The sequence below is a fragment of the Megalops cyprinoides genome, chromosome 17 (assembly GCF_013368585.1).
Source record: "Megalops cyprinoides isolate fMegCyp1 chromosome 17, fMegCyp1.pri, whole genome shotgun sequence".
Classification (NCBI taxonomy): Eukaryota; Metazoa; Chordata; class Actinopteri; order Elopiformes; family Megalopidae; genus Megalops; species Megalops cyprinoides.
The window spans coordinates 18158245-18179354 of NC_050599.1; the positions used below are offsets into that span (position 1 = coordinate 18158245).

General features: G+C 38.5%; 1 protein-coding gene across 1 annotated transcript; it reads right to left on the reverse strand.

Moving 5' to 3' along the window:
* Nucleotides 1-654: 654 nt before the first annotated feature.
* Nucleotides 655-20071, reverse strand: LOC118792446 (protein lin-28 homolog B-like). Its single transcript, XM_036550300.1, has 4 exons — nt 20062-20071; nt 19296-19486; nt 6856-7043; nt 655-1006 (listed from the first exon to the last, which is right to left on the reverse strand). Exons 1-4 carry the CDS (start codon nt 20069-20071, stop codon nt 655-657), a joined length of 741 nt encoding a protein of 246 aa, XP_036406193.1.
* Between the last annotated feature and the right edge of the window lie 1039 nt (nt 20072-21110).

Sequence of the window (21110 nt, forward strand, 5' to 3'; positions counted from 1 at the left end):
CCTAAATTTAACAAAATCTACATAATCTTAAATCAAAAATACATACGGTATCTCACTTTTGTTTTGCTGAATTGGAAATCTTAAGTGAATGTCAGCTAATGTGACTGATTTGGCCCCTACATGCTGTGCTTGTGTTCACAACAGGAACTTACAGTGCTTAACACGCCGTCACAAAGACACTTACACTCTACTCATGCAGAGTCTAATGATTCACAGATTCCTGTCAACACCAGGTAAGACGGAAGGAATCCTGCAGAAACATCCAGGGGCATGGCTCGAGACCACATACTCCAACAGCACAGCATCAAAAAGATTGTCTTCTCCCTTCACACATGGCGCCACCTTGTGGGATAAATATGTAAGACAGTGTCCTTTGGGTTCTGAATGGTTGCTCTCATTGCAGAAATCCTTCCCTCTTTTCGAATCACAACAGACGTTGAATGGGAAAGAAAACAAAAGAACTGGTGAGGAGACCGATTGACAGATATATTTCTGAGACTTGTAGCCACCGTACAAAGAGAATAACAGGTTTTCACACACTTGGTGGCCAATAAGTGGCTGTTTGTTTCTGGCGCTGTACTGAGCAGACGACTTCCTAAGTACTTGCATGAGCATGAGGTAGATGCTGGGTTTGGGATCCGATCGCTACCTGGCTCAGGGCTTTGTGCGCATCTGTACGGAGGGTCCCTTGCGCAAGCAGTCGTCAGGTGAGCCAGAGGACTTGCTCACGGGGGAAACTTCCTGAGAGGAGTGCCCGGGCCTGATGCTGGCCCCGAGGGAGTGCGAGGTGAGGGTAAAGGCCGAGGTGGAGGTGGAGGTGGAGGTAGGCGGAAGCTGCATTTCGGTGCCGTGTCTTCCCTGAGAGCCGGGAGGCGGGGGCGCAAACGTCTTGAGGGGGCAGTGAGCCACCATGTGCGTGATGCTCTGGCAGCAATGGCATTTTTTTGGCTGTGGTGGCAGGTTGCACTCCTTAGCGTGGTGATCCAGGCCACCACAGTTGTAGCACCTATGAAAGGGAGAGAGTGAGAGTATGAGGTACAGACAGTGAAGAGCTTGAGAAACTAAAATAATGAAAAGTAATGATGCAAATGAGGATTAAAATACAAATGAAATACAGGCAAGGCTGTCAAATCTCATCAAAAACACATATTTCATATAGTTCGAAAATCCCAAGCGGGTGTACTGTGAGTGAACCTGACACACATTCCAATTGGGCTACTGCAGAATCGGGGGAGTCAGGACTGTCTCACCAGTGTTTGAAAATCAGGGAGTTGTACTGCGTGATATCACTTCAGGAAATGACATCAGCGCTTTACAATGACACCCACTGGTCACTGCTGCTGCCCTACACATTTATACAGCTATTCCCATAACTCCAGGACACACAAACTCCAGCTATCAAGTAACTGAGCTATCTCTGTCTATTTATCACGATCCCACTGTTCACAGCATTAGCTCCTTGTGGACAGATTGAACAAACTCTCATTCTCTTGCCACGGCTCAGTAAATTCCCCATCTTTCACATCTGTCCTGCATTTCATCTTTTTAGGTCTCTCTCTACAGAATTGCTGGGGTTCTATAGAAAACACTTACATCTTACAGAAAACAGCTGAAGAGAAATCTTTGAGAACTGTGACAATTTCAAGACTGCTTGATATCCACTTGCAGCATAGCAGCTCCCAAATGAGCAATTATCACTGGAAGGACATGAGACATTACACAACCTCAACTGTTAGACCGCGATACGATTTAAGCATGAATGTTGTTTGTAACAAACTCATGGGGGGGATAAAAAGAGTAAGACTGAAGCTAAATGTTTGTATCAGGAAAATGACATAATCCAGATAATAGGCAGAAGAAGTGCAGCTCTGAATTGCTCTCATGAAGCCAACACCCTGAACAGTTGTGATGAAACTCTTGCTGAAACATTCAACACCAGAAACAAACTCTCCCAAAACCAAACAGCTGTTTACATAATCAAAAACGGACACAAATGGCACTGAAGAATTTGAGAAAGAACTCAATTTACCTAAAATCACTAGCCTCATTAAGAATAGATCATTACATCTTCATTGTTATCAATCAATTATTATCATTCAATAACTGAATCTTCTCTTCATTCAAAATCATAATGCGGGTTGTTTTGTTTATCTCCCTGATGTACCAGTCATTTTAAACTCTTACAAATATGGAGAATATTCAAGCCAGTGAAGCATTTTGATTTTAAAAATAAACATTGCATTTTTACAAATGTGCCAAATTATATTTGACTTCAGGCATAATTGAATTTTGATTAAATCACAGAATAATTTCAAATGCGACTTTGTGAGTGAGTGTTATCATCTTAACAGAGGGCACACTTCTCCCACAGGAAGCCTTCATCTTTCACAGCCTCTTGTCCATTTCTTACACAAACAAGCAGCCCCTGCAGAGCTTCAACACTGGAACTGACAAATGCTTATGGCACATGCAATGTCTTGTCTTTGTCATTAGGTGGCAGTGTGACACATGTACTGCCATGGCTGAAGATTCCGTTTGTTTCTAGAAACCTTAAAGTTCAAGTAATGCTTATGACAGTGCTGACAGAGTCATAACAATTAAGGTCTTATTCCACATAACATCGTTAACAGCTTTACAAGGGTGGCCAGATTTAGGTACAGCTAATATTTATGAAGCACATTTTAATATTCCAGCAATAGAATACAGCTAATCATAGATTAGGTAGCCCAATAAAAGATAATTGGCTAACAACAACAGATCTTGGGGATTTATCTGGTTTGTTATGTGTAGTCTTCAACCCATTACATCAGAACCATACACTCTCATAACTAGCATTGACAGAGGCGATAAATAATAAGACAAAGAATTCCAAAGAGTGTATATTCAAGCAAAACATACACTCATGGTGTATTTGGATTGATTCACGTGATGAATGCATGATAATAAAATGAGGGCAGACCTGGTAAGATAGTAATATGGTCATTCACTCTCCCCTTTTGAATGCAACAAGTCAGTTTCTGCCAGCATTTTGCACCTGTCTCTTCTCGTAACCAAAAACCTTTACGGCCAACACATAAGACACAAAATCAGAATCCTGGTAGCACTATTTACTTCAATTTTCAGAAAAAGCCATTCAACTTTAGAAATGTGAAAACCGTTTCAAAATTTAACTCCTTTTTCAGATTGCAAAAATTCACAATTGGTTACAAGGATTTGTGAGAGATATTTTCCGTTTTCAGTTTTGTTCCGCTAAAAAATTGGGAAATTCAGTTGAGGCGTGAAAATGTGTATTTTTCTAATTTGAACAACCTGGTTTTACAAGAATGAAAAATTGAATATGCTGAATATGATGGGATTTCATGAATTCTCCTTTCAGGTCCTCTCCCATGGACTCAGCCACTACCATGGGAAACAGTAATGGGTAAAAAGTGTGCTCTGGGTGCAGTTAATGGGTCACTTTTATGGTCAGACTTATAGTGATCAATGTCAGAATATAAGGAGGGTATGCCAATCTCAGACACACTTTCTATCTGGAGAACATCAGCAACACTCCGTCATACAGCTTGGTGATGACACACATACGGTAGCTTAACCCCCTTGTGGGTGAAGGTTATTAGGGAACTTCCTGTTACCATGGTGATGCAGGGGCTTAAATCGACTACAGGGATGACTACAGCATTATCCTCCTCCTTAAACAATAGAGCCTTCCTCATAAAGCCACTCAAGACGTGATCCTCTGTCCCGTAATTTCAGTGTGAAATCCTTGCCTAGGCAATAGATAATTCTGATTGATAGATCTGTGACTGTTGCATTTCCATGAAGCCGAGTAATGTTTCTATAATAGCTTTTAAAGCTTCTGCCATTCTTACAGATCTATATCATTCAGCAATTTTGATTTGAACACTGTGGTAGAGCTTTCTGTGGAGGTGCTGTGTATCCAGGAAACCCTTACTTTCAGCACACCTCTACAAGACGTGAGGAATACAATAGACTGTTACAATATGTGATGCACATTTTTTCCTGTGGAATGTGTAACTGCTGTAGTGATGAGGCTGTGGCATGGCATTCACAGGACTGAATGCTTGTGCTCAATGCAAACAAATTACCTCGTCACCAGACCAAATTAGTATGGTAGACATTATTCAACACTAGGATGCATTTTGTAAATTTTCCTATTGTTCAGTGTTTTCAACCCTTTCATTTCAAATGGGTAAATTTGTTTTAAAAATATTTTTTAAAGTTGTCACAGAAGGATTCTGCTGACAAAATGTTAATTGTACAACAAAGCAATTTATCTAAATAAAGTTTCCCCCTGCCTTGACAAATATCTGGGTTTGAAATACATGGCATTAACACCAGAATAGTTTTAAACATTAGTGGAAACCACCTCTGTAGAGTAAATTTATTTGTATCAGCCTTGTTTGACAAACTGGAAAATTCAGGGAACCCTGCATGTGCACAAATGTATCATTTTTTAAAATGAAAATTTGGTCCCCACCTGTGTGAGTTACATGAGGAACATAATTTATGGTCTGAAATAACATTAAAAGTCTTAATTACACATATAAGTAATTCTGAGCGAGCGTTACAAGCAGCGATTGAAACGTTTTAAAAGCAGATTAGAAACGGTGGCCAAGTTATTTGCTTCACTGCGTTCAACAGATAAAAAATTCACGTACAAAAGTTTCCTGTTGCAATGATGTCAGTCTTTCCTGTTCCTATCGATGCAACAAACGTGCAGTTGTAAGTGTATGAGTATACATAACGGACACCGACATTATGTGCATGAGAATGTGTAAATCGACGGGTTTTGTCGAAAATTAACCACTGACATTGTGGCATTTCCCGATGTATGCATAGGCTTTGGGGTTTGGTGACCTGTACCACAACACAACGACCACTGGTCGCCGATCAATATTATCATATCAAGAAAATGCGCGACAGCTATTAAACAAAATATCGGTGAAATTCTCATCAGCTGTTTTTAGAGGAAACAAGCCCTTCTGCGTGACTGAGTGCATGGCTTGCAGGGGGTCCCGCATGGTGGCATCTTCAATTAGAGCGCGGAAAGGGAGGGGGAGGGGCACAGGAATTTCGGTTTCATACGCGCCCGTGAGGGACTAGCAGGATTCCCCTTGCCCACCCCGCTTTCTGCATCTCGCTCCACCGCGTACACCACTGAACTGCCGCTCATAGCTGTTTCATGGCGCAAATGGCGCACCTGAACAACATCATCTAGTAATACTTACATATATTCAGAAGCAGGAGATCCAGTCTGATATTTGACCATTTTTTTTCTTAAAGAAAACCGAGTCTACATGTTAATTAAGGTCACGTCCGTTATAATCCATTTATTAGCTATTCTGTAAAAATAATTCAAACCGTGCTCAAAGTATTCAATGTTTGTTTTCCGGCAAATGTATGATACAGATCACATACGAATTGCGGGGCTGCACGGAGGTAAGGATAAGGTTTTCTCTGCACAGAATGACTTAAGGTAGAAATGTAAGTTTCCACATTATGACGGTAGGTTACATCTTTAAGATGTGGTTTTATACAAGTACAATAAAAGTTTAGGTATTTCCATTAAACTATTTTATTACTTATAATGTCTTTTTGTAGACCATATAATGTATTGTATTGTTGATAAAACTTTTTTTCACCTAATTATCATAATATTTTCACCTCATCACCATATTTTATCTAAATAAGAAGTCTACTTTTTTGAAGTGGAACAATGTGGGAAAAAATCACATGGGGTGTGCAGTTCATACAATTACAAAATAAATAAATAAATAAATTCTCCAGCCAAATCCACACTGATTCATAAAACATAGCCAAGAATGTGGAACATTAAATCAAATTAAACTTAATAAATGTTTTGTTATCACAGTAACAGTATGCACAGGCACAACCATTCAGGAGACTTCTGGGAATGTGAGGCCATGTTTCTGAAATGTGCAAGCCACTTTTTCCCATTTCAGTGACCATTTAGAGCTTGCCACTTGCTTAATCTCTGTCCTTTTCAATAATGACCCTGCAAGGGCAAAGGTCAAGGGTCAAAGCAGACAGACCTCAAAAGATGTTAGTTCATGCCTGAAGAGCTTACTCTTTAAAAGAACAAAACAAGGCAAATCCAATGAGTAGGATTCATGTATGCCCTTCATTCAGTTGGTGATTCAATCAACCGCAAAGCTCTAAGATACAGCAATATCACATTTTCCAGTGTGGAAAAAGGTTGTTTATTGCAAAATATAAGATCAGCTGTCAATTGAATTATCCCCATAGTACTAGTTAATTAATTTAAGAGGGATATCTGCTGCTGTATCTTAGATCACAGACACAACAAGAAATACAACAAATAATTACCATATCTACATTTGAATTTCCTCTCTTAATTTAATTTGCTGTGCTCAGAGGCAGACCATCACAAATCAGCTCTCAATGAGGGAATCACATAATCTTAAACAAATGAATACTCTATCATTTAGTTCATAGTAGTATGCCTGCATCCGTTTTAACTCCCAACAAAAAGTTACTCTTCTTTCCTGTACGTTAGAGCATATGAATGGAAAAGCAATGAAAACCTTTTGAGCACCATTGTCCTCAGGTAATATACAGGTTTAGTCAAGACTGTGGTAAAGTGTAGTGCTGCTTTCAGGCAACAAAAATGAAAGAACAAAATGTAGAAATATACCAAATATATTCTAATGCACTCACTGATTTCTTTGATGTTTCACATGCATAATAATAATGTGTTTGTGTGTGTCCAAACACAACATTCCCCATTGCTGGAAGCACTAACAATATATACGTGCATATGAATGCAGTGTTTGTGACCTCCAGTACACTCACCGATCTCCCTTTGGCTTTCGTTTCTGTACCACGGTCTTCCCTTTGGGTCTCCTCTCACTCCCTGCACAGGGCCCTCCCCCGGGGCCCGTCACACGCAGTGATTCCAGGCCTTTGGAGGACTTCTTGAAGGTGAAATCCACCAGCTCCCCCTCTTTCAGACTGCGGAAGCCCTCCATGTACAGCTTGCTCTGAAACACAGTGCAGCTCTGTCATTCCGGTGCTACCTTGGTCATTTCGGAGCTAAGGCTTTCATTTTAGTCCTCTTGCTTCAAATCCGAGTCTCATCACAGTCTCAATTCAGGGTGCATCTTTGGAAAGGTGCAACTATGTGAAAGACGTACGAGGTTCACATTCAACATTCAGGCAGGTGTGCATGTGTGTGACACAAATTCAGAGAGGTGAAAGATACAGATATCAGACAAGTTCAGATACGTGAGAAAGACAGCTACATAAGACCTGTTCATGCGGGTGTGAGAGGCAGGCATGTGACCTGGATAGATAGGTGAGAAAGACAGGTATGAGACATGTTTAGATAGATGAAAGAGGGCTAATTTCCTTTCAGATGACTGCTTTCTTTTTTATTACAGCCAATAAGTTTTTAAAGATGGACAAATTCTTTCAGCAAATAATAAATTTTTACAAAAAAAACTATTACCTTTCATTACCAGATAGGGATCATTCCTGTCCTACCATTGATTAAATTTGCTTGATATCTGAATCTGAATATCTGAATATCTGAAGGATGCTGAATAGTAACCTCTGAGGGACTTTTCTAACTTTATAGAGATCAAACCTTCCCTGTGACCACCACGGATCCAGCTTTGTAGTGGAATGTTCAACTAATTGGCTAGATGTACCAGTGCAAACAGCCCAACAATAACCAAGCCACTGAGTCTTAATACATATGGAATTTAAGTCACATATTAGAAGGAATAAACATGCTACAGTGTTTACAGTGACTGCAACACAATGTATGGTAGTTTGACACTCCATAATACACCATGTTCATCCAGCAGTATGAAAAATAGCAATAAAGGATAAAAGTGTGTTTAATAGCATTCTCTGCATTGATGTGAACAGGCAATGTAATGTTCAGCAGGATTGCTGGCAACAGTTTGAATAAAACATGTATGATTATTATTTTTTTTTTTCAAAAAACACACTATTAAGTGTGACAACTGAGAGAATTAAACAATAAATCAGATGGCACAGGTGTCAAGTCTATGGGGAACATGTTTATTGGCTGGGCAGTCTACAAGTCTTTTGGGTAGGAGTCATGGGAAAAATAGAAGGTCGAAAAATAAAATAGACCTGGATTAGAGAAGATACATAAGATGCTCTCCAAAACTATCTGAAACATAAATTCTGTTCCTCATAATTGTTAAGGATTATGTCAGATACAAGCATGTTTCTCTTCCGCTGATGATCTGGTATAAGGCATTTAGTTATGTATCTTGTATTAAACGCGTTAATGTTTTCATTTTTGAAAACACTTTGCTTTAAGTTTTGTATTTTAAGTTGCATCGGTAGATCCAAAATTTGTTCAAGAAATAATAATAATAATAATAACAATAATAATAATGATGATAATAATAATAATCATCATCATCATCATCATAATGACATTTTCACACACATACATCTGAAAATTTGAATTAAATGAACTAATATGGATTTTAAAAATCAAAAATCTTAATCAGTTTGCAAAAAACAGCGCTTTCTCTACGAGCACATTTCTAATCTGAGTCAGCGACTATAATAAGAGTATTAAAACTATAATAGTAAAGTCCATTCCAAAGCCTTATTGCAGTAACAATAACACATTTTGCAAATATGCAATATGAGTAAAAAAATAAAGCTTTGGAAAGCTCATTTGTGCAAATATTGTTAATGTGAAGTCAAACTGTCTTAAGTCTTGGCTTTTAATAATTACATCTTACTCTTGTCATTATTGCCAGTCTTTGTAAACAATTAATCAAATGCAGCTATTTTGTGAAAGGATCATTTCCTCCCTATTCCACTTTGTATTTTTGCCATGGCACCCTAACCCCAACCAAACTATTAAGAAACTCGGTAAAGAATCTGTAAGCACAGGCTTCTACCTATGAGCTGGGTCTAAAAACATATGTGTTAATTGATCTCATTTGGATTTATTAGCTTCATTCAGCTATTTTCATTGCAGCATCAGTGTCATTCTGACCAGGTTCATCTGTATTGCATATTGTGTAGAAAATTGACTGTTGCTGTTTCTGCTAATATACAACTTCTGTGACCACTACAATCACATCTAAAGATGATGATTATGATTATTATTATTACTGTTATCTGTATTATTTAAATGCCTATATCAGTTTCATCAGTTCATCATCAGTTAATCAATTGCTATTTATTGTTTACAAAACCAACACAATTAAAAATACTTGTACAACAAGTACAAGTACACAAACAAACACACCAACTATGTTTTGCTACAATTTATGAAAATAGTTTGAAAAACAACATTCAGAGCGTTTTCATGAATAAATGGGAAATTTTTATAAGGGCCCAAACTCATTGGTAAAAAAAAAATCTCAGTTACAAAACAGTCATGATTAATAAATAATCTTATGATGAACATAACAAATATAAATGTATTAAACTCCAATTACAGCTAGAAATAAATTTAGACAGACTCAGAGAGAGGGAGATGGCAAGAAAAGGGGGAATGCACATACATCAACTGTCATCTCAGCTTTTTCCACAGTAGCCCAATATTAGTCACATTTTCTCAAATTAAGCAATTCAAAAATATAATTATGTTATAAAATGAGATTTTGTTTTGACATTTGTAATAATGATAACAATAAAGAATTATTAAACAATATAAAAATACTCTTGGGATTGTGTTGCGTTTTATATTGTTACAAAACACCGTATGAAAAGATTTTGAATTTTAATTTCTAAGGTTGTATTTAAATATCTTTAAAAAACAAGCATTCATACATACAACGTATCTCATGGACTTTGAGAAATGCAATGTTCACCTAATCCACCGCATGGCTTACTTCAGGCAACTTTCACTGGAGTTTCCTAAGGAAAATTCCCTGATAATATTCTCTTTATTTCATTTTACGTAACTTCCAGTTCTAGTATATTCTGGTTATTTTTCATTGAAACTTTTTTCACAACATCATTGCATTTTAAATGCTCTTATAATGAAAATGAAGATTATGAAACCACTACAATAAGACCTGATGCTTAAAGTTAAACTTGAATACAACAGAAGAAGCACAAATGTCAAAAAATGAATATTTTGAGAACTACACAAGAGACAGAAATAATGCTATAATAATGCAGAACTTGAAACAATATTAGAATATGTGAAGCAATGAGAAAAAAGCTATGTGATCAAAAGGCAAAGCAACATTAAAACAAGAAACACAGATATATTGTTAAAGTCTGAAAATACCACAATATTAATATATGCAATATCCAATCTAATGTCCAAACTAAGTTTTGTAAAGTTAGAAAAAGGTGTGCTTCAAAGTCAAAGGACAAAAAAAAGAACAAAATTCTAGATTTTTACCCAATCAAATTAATATCAATACAGTTGCCATACCATTGGTTCAATATTTGTTTGGATTTCTCTGTATTCTCTCTTTGAATACAAAAACATAACCAATATAAAATCAATACATAAAAGTAATTTTACTTGTCATGATTCAAACATTTACAATAAAATGATTAGCATGTGTGTACCATCAGCAAAATATACTAACCTACTGCTGTGATTTAATGCTTTGGGGTCCAGTTGAAAACATTCCTCCTCATCCAACATTCCACCTAATTTATCATGTTAAAAACTCACTGGGTTTATGGTTGATTCTGATTCTTTCTTTGCCTTGTAGCCTCTTTCTAATAGATGTCAATTTGGTTGTTTAGATACAAGGGTAGGGTAAAGTGGAGGAAAGGACAGAAGTATGAATGGAGAGGTGGGGAAAACATAGACCCCTCTCAATGTGCAGAGTCTGGTACTAACAGCAGAGGATACAGCAGCCAGAGATGCTCCCACCTAGAGGTCAATATGCGGCCATGTGAATCACTCCAGTAATCACAAAAGAAATTTTTCAGCAATATAACAGAACACCACTCATCAAAGCAAGTACAGTAATGACAACCTATGGGATGATTTCATCAGAGAAAAAGCCTTTCAACTTTAATATGAAAACTGCACAGACGACAACAGGCAGATGAACAAATTTGATCTCATGCTGAAAATCAATACCAGTTATCCACATGCACTCTTATTTTCTCTTTATCCAGAATTTGCATGAAACTCATCATTGTGAGAAATGATTCAATGGTAAGAGATTTTTAGGTAGGAAGTGCAGGTTAAATATAAGTTATATAATGAATACAATTATCCAAGAATTCCCTGAAAATCACACAGACTTCCCTCACACAGTGTATGATGTGTTAATACAACACAATGGTTCAGGTAAACTGTGCCAAGTCAGTCCATTAATGTTAAGTGATCAAAACTTAAGTCAAATTTTTATCACATTTCTTGGGTTTTAATGAAGAAATTACTAAGCATTAAACTACTAAAACTGATTACCTAACTTGGTGCTCAAATGCACCAAGCTTTTACTGTACAAAAAAATATCAAATAAGAAAGAAACAGCACTTGAACATCTCTGTAGTTTTCAACAATGCTTCCCTTCAACCTATAGAGTCCCCAGGAGATGAAAGAGGCGCTTCAAAATCATAAGGGTTCTCCATTTTACTCAAGGTATTTATCTTTTACACAGCACCCAAAAATTATGGATGTATGTATTAAGTTGGACAAAATCTCACTTGAAATAAGGAAAATAACAACTTCAATTTTAAAGATCAAATTCAACTGTCAATTTGCAGTTGAATCACAATCAAAATGAACAAAAATGCATTACAAAAAATCTTTACTTCTTGATCTTCTGCTACAAATCACTGGTTTTATAGGCTTGGCATTAGTTCTTTCTGCATTGCATTTTCAATCTTTACCTTGTTGTATGCAATGTTGTACTGCATCCTTTGAATATTATACCTGAATTAGCTAATCACGACTATCATTATGCTATCCAGGTCATGTTGAATCGCTTACATTTTATATATTACATACTCATACAACTGTATATTCACATAACTTATTCAGGTCATTTACCCATGGTGTACTTACACAAAGAAATGATGAGTCTGAAATACTCAAGGAAATTTAATAAGAAATTTAAGAAATCAAAATATTATCTAAGGGGGAATTTTGAGCAATGGCCTGTTTTGCTGTTGAGATTACACCTTCTGAGCAATAAATCCAACGTGTAAACATGTTTAATTTCACCTTTAATCTGTGACTTCCCCATAGCATTACTGCATTGTGTAGTCTCCCTGGGAAAGGTGTCTGTGGAGTAAAATGCACAGTAGTTGCTGTTTGTCCTGATTGTGCTGTCAATGTATGTGTCTCCGGAAGTTGCGGGTTGTTTGTCTCCATTTAAATTATATATGAAATTTGAGACAGGAGTCACTAACAAGAAACCATTGTTAACCCCACCCCTCTCCACGTCCCCCTGCCTCCACAAGCACATTGGTCCAATTTCCAAAATACTGCTTAATTATCATAACAATAACAAAATACAATATGTAAAATTTATATCACAGAGCCATGAGGGTTCTACAAAACAAGAAGGAAAAACAAATGCTGAAATAGCCATTCTTAGGTGAAGCATACCTTTTCACAGTTTCTAAAGTTCATATTAGACAGTTTAATGTGTTACATTCATGTGTTTTGATGTCTCGTTTAAAAAGAATAACATCCAATTGTATGAAAAGCACAACAGATTTTAATAAAAGATGCTATAACTTCTATTGCAACTGTTTTTCATACAAATATGGGTTTGAAATCAGGACTGATTGGTTCAACCTCCTGCAGTATCCAACAGGAACTTCCTTTCTGTTCACAAGCTGACCACTTCCTTTTTGAATATAACCAGCTTTTCTTTCTGGGTCAAAGTTGAGAGGTTTAAATAAGCACTCATCACCCCCAGGTTCATTAATAATGAGATGGAAGCGAAACATAACACCGAACGTGGAGCTGAACTTCTTGTCCGCCTGAATCATACACAATCATACACCAGCCCCATAAATACAATACAATAAACTGCAGTTAGAAGTATACTAACTGCAGTATACACTTACCATGATCCTGTTTGGTTAGGGGTGTTCAATTTGAAAACAATACATGGGTTTTATTATTTGTTCACACAGGCACATGAGTGTGTCTGAGCACATGCTTGCATTTTTGTCTCACATGTGGAGTCTCTCCACTAGAAAAAGAACCTGAAACCACCCCTTCAGAGTGACCTCACAACTTTCCTGGGTGGTGTCAGTTTACACAGCAAAGCCAAGAGAGGGCATGACACGAGGACTAGAGAGAAAATAACAGAATGATGGAGGCTAGGAGGAGGAGAGTAGGGGCTGAGAGGAGGAGAAGGGGGAGGAGAAGGAAGAGGAGGAGGGAGGGGAGGAGGGACAGCCATACTGACTTTCTGCTTGGAAATGTTTTCCTCTCACCACGAGACACAATTTGATCAGGCTCCTTGCAGCATCTGACAGGGGCAAAGCCCCACCACAGTAAGTGTGTGTGTGTGTGTGTGTGTGTGTGTGTGTGTGTGTGAGTGTGTGTGTGTGTTTAAGTGTGTGTGTGTGTGTGTGTATATGTGTGTGTGTGTGTGTGTGTGTGTGTGTGTGTGTGTGTGAGAGAGAGAGAGAGGGTCCTCATTTTGATGTCATTGCATATTTCAGTAATCAGTGGCAAAATATTATTGAAGAATATGGACACTGTTAAATGAGTAAATATTATGTGTTCAAAAAATGAAACACAGAAAGGTTTGTAGATAAGAGAGGTTATCAAAGTTCACTAAGACCCATAACAATCAGTGAAATAATACTCACATCATGTGCAAATACATAACTGCAATCAACCGTATATTGTAATTCTCCATTGTGGTTATTTTTCTGCTATTCTGATGTCCTCCATGAAGAGCGGGAATACTTTATTCACTAGAGGACATCCAAATGTGCAGCCTGAAGATTTATTTTTGGGGAAATGGCCAGTGGTGGAGCAGGGCAGCTCTGTGTTTGAAGTTTTTGGATAGGTGGACTCTGAGTGGAAGTAGGCGACAGGGGGACTAGGGTGAAACCATGTGGCATGCCATAAAAAGGGTTTAAAGACAGGAAGTGCTAAGAGGACAAAGCCAGTCCTATTACCAGATGGACACAGCCAAAGAGGATGTATAAATGTGCCAGAAAAAGGGATACAACCAGCAAAGCAAGCTTCACCACTGAGACCCAAGAGCCCCTGCCCTAATTTCACCTATGGGCAAATGAGGCTAAATACTAAACAAAGCCACCAAAAGAAAAGATATATCAGAACTTCCAACATTCCAGGTTATTAAGTATATTGTGTTTGCTCTGATCTGAGTGCCTGAAAGGTTCAATGCAAATATTGGATTTGCAGTCTCATGCAAGTGGCTTGTCCCTAACTTATTTTCACATACACTTGTAGCAAGTTTTTCTTTTTTTAGTTATCCTTTCAAAAACATAACTCTGCCTGATGTAAAACACAGGCCTATATGTTATCTTCCACGATTGCTATTTCAATAATTTTAGTAAATTATTGCCATTAGGAACCTGCTCTAAGGAGCTCTTGTTGAGAATGTATTTTTGCCTTAACTCTGTTTTACGTCAAGCATAAGAAACATTTGCCATACATTTTTTGTACAAAAAGAAATATTAATTCATGCTGAGCTGAAACTTTGGAGTACACTTGCAATATCTTTACATATTTGAAGATGCACACTATATACCATTACTTACACCACTTACCATTTCAGCAGTGAGATGGTTAGCTCAGTCTCACTCTGAGAACCCTGCTTCTATGCATGTGCATTTGTGACTCAACAAGTAGTCACATGATCAGACTCAAGCCTTCTAAAAGGAAATGATAAAAATGCAAGGGAGACAAAGCCTGATTCTTGTTATCTCCAGCCATGGAAGGGTGGGGCCTGCATACCAAACGGTGAAAATGGGCAAGAAGTTAATCTCATCTGGGGCCCACTGCATCCTCCCAACACGTTACCAAAAAAAAAAAAGAATGTAAACGCTGAAAATTGAATGAATACACCACACAGCCGTGGGACTACCAACAAAAACAACAATGATGCCAACACGAAAAGCACAGTAGATCCCTCACAAACGGGGATAACAAGAGCCATGGGGCTCCGTCCACCACATGCCTCAGCATTTGGTCTTGATCATCAGCAAATCAGCCAACCCCCCCCCCCCCCTTGCCTTTAGAATCACCTCTTTATGGGAATGCCTGAGGACATTGCAGCCCCACCCTCGGAGCTATCTGCACTGACATGCCCAGGGAGAGAATGAGTCCTGAGTGGTCAGCGGAGAGGTTCTATTTGGAGGTTCTATTGCCGACGCCGTGTTCTACAAACAATGGGCACCCACGCCATGCCATTTCCCTCAATTAGCGCTCGCTCTCATTCTGTCCGTCACATGCTGTTAACACACAAGAGACACAGTCTGTACTCTGCACACTCGAGACACAAACTGCGCACATCCACAAGCGCACTGAATCAATGGACTCATCTGAGTAACACAAGAAACATCCAAAAGAAAACACCACAAGGCACACAAGGGCTGTTCAGACGACACTGTCCCAGAGCGCCGGTGTGGTGTAATGACGCTGCTCCACAGTGCATTACTGGTTAGCCGCGAAGCTTGTTGCCGTGGTGAGACCTTGCGGGTCACTGTTGCCTGGGGGAAGCAATCGGACAGGAAAGGCTCTGACCCCGTGGCTCCCCGATCCTGCCCCATCCAAAGGTCCTCAATGGGGGTGGGGATGGGGGGAGGAGAGAATGAGGCAGCACAGGGAGAGGAAAACACAGCAGCCTCCCGGAGGTTACTCTGGGACACAGAGAAACTGGTCTGAGGCTGTTTTGTGCATGTAGGACTGTTTCAGGAGTTTCACCAGTGGTTCATGGATAACAACCAGAAGAGGTTGCATAATCAATAACAGCATTTTGGGTCCCCTTGTCTCTCTTTCAAATCCCAGCCCGCTTGGTAAAACATCACACAGAAATTGTACACACAAAAATAATCTGCTATCTACAGTACCACCACAGTTCACCCTATGTAACAGCAGCAAGAGCTTCACCTTTTCAAGTTACTTCAGGAGGGCCTTTGGAAACAATACTGACTTCACACCACAGTAATCGAGGTCAGAATAAATGGCACACTCAGTTTTGGGAATGCTAATTTCTGAGTTACTGAATCAATAGGGAATGTCTGTTTTTCTTTCATTTTAATTTGGACAGTAGGAACAATGTAGAGTAACAGAGCCGCAGAGTTTCATGTGTGAACACGACCACAGATGAGAAAAACACTGGACAAACCGTTCCCTTTGCTGAGCTGCAGAATGGCCATTTTACATCTTGCGTCCACATAGCTTAATGTTTGCACAGGAGGGACTGTGTAAAGCCCTAATGTACCAGCACTTTGCTCAAGGGTGCCACAGTACAGTATCCCATGCAGGAGTAAAATAACACTCAGGCAAAGAGACGTGTTCCACGACCATCTCTCCCAATCACCAGCAGCCACACTCCCCAGTGGTCCTCCCACTGTCTGAGTTAGCATACTACGTTTACCCCTAAGTACAAAATATGCCTAAAAATACTATTTTGGTATGATAAGTTCATGGATGTAATACTACTTATTCTATTAGAAAACATTTTCAGAAAAAATAAAATACTAAAAAGGTGGACACTTTTGGTCTTGCAGTTCTCAGTGGTGGACAGGGGTTCTTCTGCCAACAGGTGTTTGGCTTTTTTCCCCAAATACTGAAAAAACATATCAAGTCAATCCAATGTTCATGACATCATGGGTAAAGACTTCCTCATTTACCATAGCACTCATATTTCATCAGGGTTTCTTTTTTATTTCTGAACTGTTTATATTGTAGGTGGCTAGCCAAGTTAGTCAGCAAGTATTGGGTCAGCTCACCAGCCTTATAGGTTGTGATCACATTGTCCAGAAAAATAAATCCCTTGTATTGTTTTACATCTATATTTACATGGATGTCTGACAAGAAATGAAATAAAGAAGAATTAAATTAAAAATGAAATTAAACACAAAAATTAAAATTAAATTAATTAAATTAAAAACAATCACTAGCATGTTGAGCTTATTACAGAGTGAGTATAAAAAGCAGCAGCATAAACATATAACAAATCTACCACTAACGACTTGGTTTTTAACATGGCTAAGTGGCCTAGTCGTGATATAAGTTCAGTTGATTTTGCAGTAATATTCTTGCCTGTGGGGTCTGCTTAAACCATACTGTTCTGTTCCACTGTGACTGTCATGCTGAACTGTCATACCGACCCGCCGCAGGTAAATCCACTAACCGGTGAAAACCTTATAACAAGGAACTCGAAGAAGCTGAAATTGACTGGAACATGGCAGACATATTGTCTCAAAGAAGAGAGCCAGTTTGGCCACAGATATGTAGATGATTTTTTCTCATTTCTATTTTGAGGGGGCAGTGAAAAGGCTCAGGAAGTAGCAGCTAATCTAAGCTTTGACTACAGGTACATTGCTTACAAGCTCTGTTTTTCTTATCTTGTACACGAAACAAAACAAAACAGGATTTTCAAGGTTATGTGGATTATGACAGAAAGTAATACTGTCATATTTATAATATACTACTCTAGTTTCCTTCATGGTGTTCCAATTAAACTTTCCTTTAATGAGTCACTGAGAAAGCAATTCACCTGGGTTATATGAAGGTAATTTTTTACACCTACATAGCAAATTCAAATTTTTCTCTTAATTACTTGTAAACTCAATATGTATAGTAGGACCATCTCCAGTGGCCTGTACAACATGTAGAAACACAACTACACTTCATGAGTAACCATCATGCAGTTTCTGGAAAAATGAAATGTGAGAAACTCTCACCCAGACAAAATGAGACAACTGAATCTGATAAGTTGGTAATTCAGATATGCATATTCTGAACAAAGATTATATTAATCAAACAAGAAGGAATTGGTCTACTCTTGAGGTGGATACCTGGCTGCACTCGTAAAAACACAGTAAACTGTACAGTAGTAAAGTAAAACATATCTATTGATTATGAAAGAAAACGGTGGCACTAGTCAAAGAGTTCAATGAGTCTGAGGTTGCATGTGAACTTTGAAGGAGCAAGTCGAGCACAGTAAACAAGAAAAGTTCATGGAATATTAACCACTTAAACAATACCAGCTAAGCATTCCGCTTCACGTGAACTGTGCTTCAGCGTGAAATACTTCATTTCCATACACCTACAAATACAATAGCTTGAGTTTTCTTACATTTGAGAAACTGTCTGACACTTGCACTATGCAGATAGCTGAACTCACGCAAACTGATTGGTTCCTTTATCAAATGTTAATCACAATTAAATTTAAAACGTCTATACACGTATCACAATGAATCCCCAGAAATGAGCATTTAAAACACAATTCCGTCTTGCGACTTTAAAAGAAAACCCTTAAAGTGTTTAGGTACAGGACGTTTGTGGACATTCAACACAAGATTTCAGAACGTCTTCAAACAGCGTGAGAAACGAAATTTGTTATTAGTCCCTAAATTGATACTCCCTAAATTGATAAACAATAGTAAACTACTGAAAAAACTGCGGACGCGGTTTCAAATAGGGAAGACTTCACCACCGTTAATTACAGTCGAACCTCAAAACAACAATTTTATTTAGACCTCAGAAAACAAGTCTGCATCTCCAAAAAGCAAATCAACCATGCAACTCTTTGATTATCACCGATACGAAACAATTTAACAGGTAAGCAAATGGTAACAGTTCACACACGCCTGTAGTTCTCAGTCCACAATGTGGGCGGTTCACAACCCATGGAAGTGAACGAATTAACCGCGGTGTGTGCTGCATGTTTTTTCATGGTTTCCGACGTGTCAGCGGTCAACCATGTTTCGTGTGTGAAGGAACATAAGAGAAAACGTGATAAGGAATGCCTTGCATGTCCCCATCTACGGCCTAGGGAAGTGTGAGAAAGCGACACATACTGCTTTAAGAAGATAAAACTAATTGTGTAAAACATGATCTAAAAAAGGATATCTCTCGACATCTTAGAGAAAGACTATAAAATAATAATAATATATGAAATATATTTAAACATAACATCTATTTCGAACGTAGCCATCTATTCCACATGGACAAACTGACTTGGAATTTTTAACACCGGAACAGCATAATAACGTCTTACACACAAAACGATGGTTACGCATGGAAATCAGTCATACAATATCAGGCAGTATTTTTCTCGTTTATGGAGAGTACTTACTTGGTGCACGAACACATCCATGGGGGGGTCGACGGGACTTCCATCACGGCTTGTCATTGATATAAATCCGAATCCCATTCGAACATTGAACCATTTGCAATGGCCTGCTCCGCGAAGAACATGGTGCCGAGTCAACTCTTCCTGATCGGACGACTTTGCGTGGTTGTCTCCGGTACCATTGCCCGTCCCTCCTGTTTACAGATCCAGATGTTGTAAAAATAAATTAATTACAAACTTTAACACTGCCATATTGTGAGTTACTGTGCGCGTGCAGTAACCTGTTGGCAGTACAACTCTACCAAGCTGCCCCCATGAAAAGCTACATTAGCGCGGGGAATTTCTGCCATTGGCTGTTCCTGGGTATTGCACCACGTTATAAAGCCAGTGCCGTTGTTTTCCATGCTTTACTTTAAGAGATGATATTTTGTTCTTTTACTGTATATGTATGGAGATTGTTGGTGTTCTGTGTGGAGCACAACTAACCATTTATCCATGTATTGCATCATTTCAGTCACCAAATATACAACGACTGAAAAGAACTCAGTGGAAATCAAACTCAATGGGCAGGTGTACTCACGTTCCGCAGATCGCTGAAGATTCTTTTATCATTCACAAACAACGCAAACAATAGCCGTAAGCATCTTTTCATATGTGAATCAGTGGGGCGGTATACAACATTTAGTGTCTACAACAATAGCTTTATACAGCCCCTGCTCTGCGATCAGATTAAAAGTAGAGCAAAAAAGTAGAATTTAGAGAGAGTAACCTTCGGCCATGTTTCCCCGTGGACCCTCCACTCCGGTCTTCTAAGGATAACGGTTTTTCTTTGGAAAAAGGAGAACCTCTGCATCAATGTGGCATCCCGACTTTCAGCGACCTCAACTTTGGCTCTCATGGTATACCGTGCTTCCCCTCTTTTGATATTTTTCCGTCTCTCTCTCTCTCTCTCTCTCTCTCTCTCTCTCTCTCTCTCTCTCTCTGTATATGTGCACGTGACTTTGCCAATTACATGCTTCCTTGCTACTAATTTCAGTTCGAATCCTGGAAAAAGAAGTACAGGGGGAGGGGTGAATTCTCAGATATACCACCAGAACAAACAATGGTCAAACAAATAATTTCCCATTTCTTTCTGCATATAGATAGATAGATAGATAGATAGATCGATAGATAGATAGATAGACATTGACAGGGATATAGATTTTTAATTTCCTATACATTTTAGCAGTCACTATAACAATTTATTATGCACGTAGGTAAAGGTTTGCGGCTTGTAATACCAACAGCTTGGACAGCTCATATAATCATATAATAACAATTTTTAAAATGAGGTTAAATACGTGACAAGTTGCAGACTTTTCTAAGGGGCATGTTGACAAGACCTAGATGCTACTTCCGTACGTTCATTTAAATAGATTCAAATGCACAGCAACAGACATGTAGTATAGGTTGCACAAATTGAGAAAGGAGAGGGATTTAGAGTTACAGATGTGTTGCTAAACTCACACCACGTCTGATTCAATACAAAAAACAGTCTAAGCGTTTAGAACAAATTTGAAAAGGGGTTAAAGAAAAAACTAAAAACAATATAGCCACTCAAGCATAAGGTTTAAATCCCGACATTCCTTTGCCGTCTTCAACCGTAAATGGTTGAAGGCTATTTCAACAAAGTCGAATTGGGAGTGGCAAAAAAGTTGACAAAAAGTCCTGCATGTATAAAATTCGCTCACGATAAATAACCACCTGTAGTTCTAAAAGAAAGAATCAAAATCACCCCCCCCCCCCCCCCCAAACCTACCCAAAAAAGGAACGAAAAGC